The sequence below is a fragment of the Cryptomeria japonica genome, chromosome 11, assembly GCF_030272615.1.
Source record: "Cryptomeria japonica chromosome 11, Sugi_1.0, whole genome shotgun sequence".
Lineage (NCBI taxonomy): Eukaryota > Viridiplantae > Streptophyta > Pinopsida > Cupressales > Cupressaceae > Cryptomeria > Cryptomeria japonica.
The window spans coordinates 620522567-620531684 of NC_081415.1; the positions used below are offsets into that span (position 1 = coordinate 620522567).

The window sequence follows — 9118 nt, forward strand, 5'->3', positions numbered from 1 at the left end:
TTTACAATACACCACCTATATAAATTTAATTTGTAGCATCTAGGTATTAGAATAAACTGACTTAGAAAATGACATTTTAAATTATTGGACTTTCTTAAGATTCTATGTGAAAGTGCTTCAAATTTCTACTCCAACTATGACAAAATTTAGTTTTTCAGGGAAAAAACTTCCACTTTTTTTTCTTCCAAAAACAAGACCCAACTTATTTCACTCACCCTTTACTTCACCATGATCATATAAAATTTCAGGCATCAAATCCTCCTCCAAATATTCAAAAGAATTCAATTACTCCTTCAACTGAATGTCTGTCCGACTTTGAAAAGAATATATGCCACTTATCATTCCTAATACCTCATGAGTAATTGACAATTCTATACGAGAACTTGGATAGAATTTGACATACATAAAGATACCTCCCATTAATAGAAAATGTGGAATCCATCTATTCAAAATATCTCCAAAATTAGCTTCATTTTGTACATGGTTAGTATATGCCTTTTCTCAAGTTATTAAGGAAAACTAAAAACGTGGGATCCCCATCACTAATAGATGTTTTTTAATGTAAAGAAGAAACTGAAAAGGTTGATCATCTGCTCTTACATTGTTCCTATGTTAGGGATATTTGGGCCTTCTTTCTCAACTTGTGGAATATTAATTGGATCCCCCCAGATTCTATACAAAACTTCTGGTACCAATGGAAGTGACCTTATGGCAACCATGCGATTGGTATTTTGTGGAACTTATCCCTACCTCACATTGCCTGGGGTATTTGGAAGGAAAGAAATAATAGGGTTTTCAAAGATATGGAGTCCAATGCTCTTGTTGTGGCTATCAGAATAAGGAATGCTATTAAGGAAAACTTTCTTAATTATTGTCCTGGTAGGAAAAATGATCCTCCACTTGAGTCTAGCTAGGAGGAATGGGATACTATCAATAGATGGCAGATATGTTGGAATATATGATAAGTGGTAGAAGAATAAGGAGGTTTAGGAGGAAATTTATGATGGTGGGATGGTGCCCTTTTTGGAGAGACTGCATGGTCATTATGCCCTGGTTATGAAAAGCTTTGTCAAAGGTTGGAATAAGGGCGTGCTGGCTGCTTCCGGTGTAGTGTTTCAAGTTGACGAAACCTTGGTTGCCATTGTTACTGGTCTGGATATGAAAGGTAAGAAATTTTATAGATACAAGAAGTCGGGTGAGGAAGCCATCAATGCCTTTTATGATATATGGAAAAGGAACGACAAAGGGTTTAAAAAATGGCAGACGGTGGCTACAATAGGAAAGAGTTGATTTCCCTCTGGGCTGATATGAAAAAATTCATCATGAGATACATCACCGTTTATGGTAGATATGCTAGTATTTTCTCATATCATTTTACTATCTTAAATCATTTTAGGCATGGTAGATTTATCTTCATCCCCTTCTACTTGGTTTCGTCCTTGGAGAATAATTTAGTTAAACATATTGAAAACCAGGATAACCCTGTGCTTCATGAAGGGTTTATCATGTTTATTATGGAATATGCCAAAGCTCATGAAGTGAAACCCTCCCCCAAGGATAAAATCCACATTTCCTTTCGCTAACCCTGATGTGTAGTTTGTTTTTGACATGAAGATGGATGAAGATGATAGTGGTACTGCCATGGACTGGCGTGACATCAAGGATTCAGAGGACCCTAAGTATAGACTGAAGAAAGAAGGGGAGCTTATGTTGACTCCTGGAAATAACAGTAGTGGGAAAACCAATCCTCCAAGGTGGGCGACAAGTAAGTTAAAATCTAGTAGTAGGAAAATGCAAGACCTGAACCTCCCCACCAAAAAGAAAATGAAATTAACCAAATCAAGTGGGTCCAAATACTTGGACCACGAGATTAGGTTGGACATCCCCATCAATGTGGATAATGAGAAACAGGGGAATGTGGATAAGGAGAATGAAGGTGAGAAAAAGGAGGAGAAGGTGCCGAGAAATCTATTTTTGGAGGTCACTAGAAGTTAGGAAAACTGCTGGAAGTGGGTGGATGAGGAAATTGGAACCCTGAAAGATGGGATTAAGGGAATTATTGAAACTTTCATGGAGTCCCCTGGGCCTAGTAAAACTAAGAAGATCATGAGCATGATCCAGAAGATATCTCAAGATGTTGAAACTATGAAGGTCTTCCATGAGTGTAGAATTGATAAGTTGGAAGAGTATGTGAATGATATCAAGGAAAGCCTAAACAATCTGGTGGAAATCAGTAGGGAGGCAATGCAAAGTAGTGCTGATGGTTTGGAAAAAATCAATTCGACGATGGCAGACTATAGATCCAGACCCATCGCTAGTGATCCTCCCTTGGGGGAAAAACAGAAAAAGAATGCTTTAGAGGGTGGACAAAGTGCTGCTAGTGGGAAGACTAGCTCAAGTTCTTGCACTAGAACCAAGAGACGAAGCTAGGACTGGGGAACCTCCAGATTCATCATGGAGGATTTGGAGAAAATTAACAAGAAGATTATTCAGAAGAATACTGAATTGGTGCACTCTCTCAGTTGAGTGCTTTGCCCTATTTTTTGGCTCTGTTTGTTTTGTTTTTTGGTGTTCGGTCAGTGTAGGTTTTTTCCCTTGTTTCACATAGGCTTAATGTCTGGTTGGCTACTGGCCTTGGTCTGTAAAACTCTGGGTTTCAGGTCCCTGTAAAACCTGTTTATATTTATCAAAAACTAGCCAATGTGTCATCTAGTTTTTGAATAATACATGACAACTTGTGACCCAATAGTTGTTGACCAAGCTAACCATTTTTTTCTTACTTCCCTCCTTTAACATATTCTTTGCCTTCCTAGTATCTATTGAGTTGGCATGAGGAGTTGCAGGATCAAACATTATTCTTTGAGGAGGAATCAATGATTGTACCCTATTGTATTCTTACATCAACTTGATATTTTGGTAGCTTTGCAAAGTCTTATTGTAACTTTTTGGTTCTATATTCACTAAATAATGTAATGGTTACTACCAAGGATGCAAAATATGGAGCTATGATGTAATTAAATCTTTTGACAATTAAATTTACTATTAGCTTGTTCATATTACTTGCAACTTGAGGTTTCTTGTTTTTAGAGGCTATGCCCATATTACTAATGGATCAAATTTTATAATAAACCTAAAATCAAAATATAGTTCTTTGTCTTGGTCTTTAGAGGTTAGTGCATCCTCATCTACATATTTCCTTTTGATCATGTCTAATGCAATTGTAGATGTAATATCCCAACTTGGTAGCCATAAACACCCACTCTCTTTTAACAATCTCCTCCCCTCGTCAAGGGTGATGTTATTGATATTAAAGTCAACGTACTTCATTTCCTCCTCTGTTGATTCTTCTCTTTCTTTCTTTAACTTTAAAAAGGAATTTTCCAGTTTCTTCTTAATAAATAAACCTTCGAACTCTTTGGATTTCACAAAGTCATTATTGAATAGGAATCATGTGCATGGTAGGGATCCCGCATCATTTAAAGTTTTACCTCCTTACTTTAGGCTTAACAACATTATTTCTTCAGGTGTTCCATCCTCTTTCACTATCTCAAGAGAAACAATGATTTGTTGAACTTATTCAATATCAATTATATTTTTCACCAACTTCCCTAGTCATATAATTATCTATAGAATATTAAACTTATGGATGAACCCTCCCTAGTTTCCTTGGTGTTAGTTGGGAAGGAGAAATCCTTACAACCTTAGTTATTTTTACCCCAAGACGTTGAACTAGTTCAACTTATTTCTCTTGTATTTTTTCTTCTTCTATAATCTACTTTGCAAATTCTATAGGCATTCTATAACCAAGGGCAAAAATGTTATCCAACATTATTTACTTATTGAGAATTGGATCAATGTCTTCTACAAATGCACCCTTATAACTTGCAACAATTTTCTTTTTTCTTCTCCTATAAGAATATAAATACAATTATTCCATTTTCCCCTTGACTTTAGCATCCGAGACACAATTTTTGATCAAGTCCTCTACTTCATTATATTCATGATAGAATGGGGACTTACCCATTTTCTTATTTTGTTAACCAAATTTTACACTACCCATGAAACCCTAGCAATTAAATCATAACAAATGAAATTTTTAAGTGCAAGAAAATAGAAAAAAAACTTACACAATTTAAATTTACAGTTCAAAGATGTTGCCACAACACTTTATTGCTTTACAATTATCTTCTTGATAGCTTGAAAAAGATAATTCAATAGTTGAAAACCACAATCTTAAAAAACATGAAAGAAAGATCTATCACTTTTGGTAGAAAATGCTCATATGAGTGAAATAGAGGAGTCTCCCACTATTAATTCATTGATTTGAATATCTAGACCATTGATTTTGATGAGAGTGCTAATATCAATGGCTAGCGCATCATTTACCCCTTAGTGTAAAAACATTTAAAATTATCACCATCAAATTTGTGCTATGAAGAGAGGATTCTCTACAAGAGAACATTAACACCTATCCATAGTGGGCTAAATAAAGAAACACAACACATCAACTTGCTCAAACATAATTATCATTTGAGTTCATTAACAAAGATTTGAAAGGGAAAGAACAAATGGAGTTTTATTGTGAAGAGGAACCATACTACAATAGTGCTTTCACACATGTTAAAGTGCATCCAAGTCATGGAAAGGAGTCCACAATGAATTCTTAAACTCAAACATGGAGATACCATGTTGGCACATTTGGGGACCATGGAAGCCATGTGTTGTCAATATACAATAGTGTAGTTTTGAGAAAATTCATTTTATCATACCTACACTTCAAAGTGATGTCACATTACAATGGTAGATAAAATTTGTCATACTCTCATTTACCCAACACTTTATTTAAACCACATGCCTAATGTGAACCAATGAAGACATTAAGGCCTACTCCACATAGACAACACATGCCATTTAGTGTATTAGCATGATTTTGATTTGAGCAAATATCAAGAAGCTATATTGTGAAGAAATGCACTATGCTACAATAAGAAATTGCCACCTAACATATGGTGGTCCCATGGGTATGTTATCAACATAATCCATTGAAGAGAAAACATGTGCCACTAGAGTGCATGAGTGTAACTTAAGTCATAAGGATATTTTCAATCTTACACTATGAAGAGAGAATTTTCTCGAATATATATAGAGATAATTTACATCATTATAGTGGTCCCACAAGGCCATCACCATTAAACAAATGATCAAAAAAGGAGGCCATGAGTCACAACAATGCAATAGCACAAGATTACAAGCCAACATAGAAGGAGAAATTGTGTCATGAAGAGTGAATGCAATTCAATAAAATGATGCCACATGGACATAAATGGGGACCATCATATTAACACATATTTGCCATTGAACAAAGACATATTAGAATACATAAAAATAGGCTCAATCATTTACAAAAATGAAGGGGCTAGTATCAAAACAAGGCCAAGGAAATTAGAATTAACTTAAATAAAAAGGCTATAGGCCAAATTAGTCAACAAAAAAATAGAATGCTAGGTTAAAAACCAAAACAATAGGATTTATGGTTTTAGGATTTTAAATTAACCCTTAGGAAAGTTCACAAAAAATCATATAATTTACAAAATACAATAGGGACCAAAAGACTTTTAGAAGGATGTAGTAAAAAAAAATAATACTTAATAATAGGAAAAGGTTGTGACTAATAATCCTAGATGAAGGGGCTGATAGGATAATGATATTTCAAGACTTCAAAGCATAACTTAAGCAGCTTGAACTAGTTGAGCAAGTCATGAACAAAGTAAAAAAACAAAGCAACAACATTTGAGAGACTAAGGCAACAAGGGTTTTCAATTTAAATAAACCTTACATGACAACCATTAAAACCCTAGAGAATTTTAGATAGCCCAATATCATGTATATGATAACAAATGTTGCAATCTTGTTTAAATTCATCCCCTTTTACCTAGCTCTTATCTACACAAAATCTTATGCTGATTGCCATATCTTATTCATATGTACAAATGTTCCCATGTACACTTTACTTGCTTGTCTACTATTCATGTGCATTCATTTTACATCAATGAATAACCATTATAGATCTCTCATTCACATAACAATATTTAGAAGAACAAAAATAATGATAGGTTTGCATTTACTACATAAAAGATGTAATGAATTTGATTTCTAGGAAGTTGTCTAATATCTTTAATCATTTTGTCAAAGTTATTGATTTGACATACATGCTTACCTAATTTGACAAAAGAGTTTCACTTCTTATTCAATACAAACTAATAACAACACAAACCAATTTTTAATATCATAAATCATACAAACTATTTTATATTATAGAAAAAATAGAACCTAAACATTGATAGCTCATAGTCCAGATCTGAATCTAGAATGATAAAATCAACCTAAAATTGTAGGTAAGAATATTCTAATTATGACAACTACAATCATTAAGTCTTATAAACTAAATGATTACCCATAATGTATTCTCTAAATTAAATGATTATAAGGTTCTCATTTCCTTTTTATAAGTAATAAATGCTTATAACAGCAATCTATGTGACTCTAGCTTGTCTTCTATACGATAATTTAAGCTTATAATATTTATTGATTAGACTAGACTAAGCACTGAGGATCATTTGACATTAGAGTATACGCTGTTTAAACATTCAACATTCAACAACCATGGATTGTATAAATACACCACCATATTCCAGAAACCCCCACGTATATCTATCTTACAATTATATATTGGATTCTCAGACAAATCTCTCCTAGATTTGGAACTTTCCTGATTATTTTGCAATTACCTTTCCAACTTTCCCGCTATATTTTTCAATATTCATGAGGTGAAAAACTATTGTATAATGTTTGATTGACCAATTTTAATGTAGTTGGCTGCTCACGTGACTGGCCAATTCTCTTATTACTCAGCCCTATTTCCATTTGAATCCAGCTTTTTTTTGGAGGTTCAGTCCACAATCTTGTGGGCCTACTTATGTTCTATAATATCCCTCCCAACCCCCACTTTGCATCCATACAATTCTCTTGCTTTTATTTTCCAGTTCGCAAGACTAAAATACTGAAGTTAGGAAGATGATTGGATATCTTGGTACTCCCATTCTCAAGGTGATGGGATGTTTCTTCAAATTAGGGTTTCCTTTGGATTATATTGGCAGTGCCATTATTTCTTTCTTTCTTGGCTTGGGCTGCGCATGCCATTAGAAACGCGTTCCAAATCAACTAACCAAAATCAATTTTACATCCACATATATAGAAAATAAGATAGTGAACAACTAGGTTTAAAAATATTTTTTTTTTTACCAATTTCCATAAAAGAATATATAATATCATAATTTATATTTATTTCAAATAAAATTGTTCACGTGTTATATCATAAATTTCTGCAAGCAACATTGAATTTGCAGTGAAGCGACATCAGGAGAGAAGAATTTAGCAATAAAGAGTTTCAATGCAAATTGAATGTTGCTTGCAGAAGGTCCCACATCTTTCGTGAACTACAGCTACCTTTATTCAACAAATTGCAAACCTAAATTTGGGAGTATTCGTATTTTTTTATTGTTGGTGGGACAGACGGATCCTGCTTTGTTTGGCAGGATAATCTCCCTTGGATTCCATTCCATGAAGTTATATACACCATTTTCTCCCATTCCCCATTACTCTGCTCTTGCTTTTTATTTCTCAGCGCGTTGCAAGTTTCATAAAATGATGCCAATTCTTGTTTTTCCGGCTGTCCCACGATTCTTCAAGTTGGGATTCGCCTTAGATTATATCTATTTTGGAATTTGTGGTCTTCTGACTTTGCTTGGCCTGCACAATATCCACACCTCTGAAACCACTTTTCCGGCTTCTTCTGCCTCTGCTCGCAGGATCAAAGAAACTTTGTCTGTTTTGGCATTCAGAGATTTAACGGTGACAGAGGTGGATGATTCATGCGCTGTTTGCTTGGGCTCATTTGAGGAAGACGATGAAATTCGAAAGCTCTGCAATTGCCGTCATATATTTCACAGAGAGTGCCTTGACAAATGGACAGATTACTATAAGGAAACGTGCCCACTCTGCAGATCAGATCTTCTTCCGAAAAGCGAAAGAAATGACGATACACAAGCAGACAATGTGGAGCCATGGTCCTGATTCCTCCATCATTTACTTTGTAATAGAAAATCTCAGTGCCCAAATATTAGGCAGAGATTTTCCTTTAGAATTCAACTGTGTATTTTTATATCGGCATTTCAAATCGCAGCCAATAATCTATTGATCGAAACTAATATGTTAGACTCGATACAAGGTCCATATTTTCTGGGATATGAAAGTTTTAGATAACAGTAAATAGATTCAAAGCCTTCAACTGGTAAATGAACTGTATAATCTTAAAAAGCAATACACGTTTTCTATTTTGCCCCTCTTTAAATGGCATGCGTAATGGCAAACCCTTCTATTTGGTTGAAGAATGAAAAATACAGACAATATATTAATATCGGATCTTGTTAAAATACAGAGAGTATTTGCCCTACACATTTGAATACTTGCTTCCCGAATCGCCCCAACGAAGAATCCGTCTGCTCTGTTTATGTAATGGGGCAAGAAAGATATAATTATTAAGGTATCTATTCAATTTTCCTACTATTCTATTTAAATAAAAATACACAAATTGAATAGACATGCTATCATGAAAGAGAGGAGGATCTCACATCTCAGTTTTATTAGAGAATTGATATTATATTTTTGGCTGGCATATTCCTTCTCTTTCTTTTCTATTATATTCTTTTGTATAACTTGGAGTTTTGTTATAATCCTTCTCTTTCTTATTTATTATATTATTTTGTATAACTTGGGGTTTTGTGAAAAGGAGAGATGATGATAAAATATGGGTGTACTAGTGAAATTTTAGTTTGAATTTCTTTCAATTTTTTTTTTTTAATTGTTGAACAAGAAAATATATCATGGATACATTTTTTATGGTTTTTAAAGTCTATATTGCTATCACAAGTGTGTGAAGGCCTAGCAAAATTTTGGCATAATATGATTTGTGATTTCTTGTTTCTTTTTCTTTCTCCAATGGAGAATACAACAAGTTACTTCAAAACTTGATGAGGTAGTAGCATAAGTTTTAAAAATA

The 9118-nt window shown here is 34.0% G+C and overlaps 1 protein-coding gene across 1 annotated transcript; it reads left to right on the top strand.

The window, feature by feature from the left end:
* The first annotated feature begins 7679 nt into the window (after nt 1-7679).
* LOC131063079 (brassinosteroid-responsive RING protein 1) lies at nt 7680-8372 on the top strand. The gene has a single exon (XM_057996853.2). The coding sequence runs from the start codon at nt 7705-7707 to the stop codon at nt 8131-8133; it is 429 nt and encodes a 142-aa protein (XP_057852836.2). The 5' UTR covers nt 7680-7704; the 3' UTR covers nt 8134-8372.
* The last annotated feature ends 746 nt before the right edge of the window (nt 8373-9118 follow it).

What these genes read in the sequence shown, in the direction of transcription:
- LOC131063079 (XM_057996853.2), top strand. Translation starts at nt 7,705, where the DNA reads ATGATGCCAATTCTTGTTTTTCCGGCTGTCCCACGATTCTTCAAGTTG.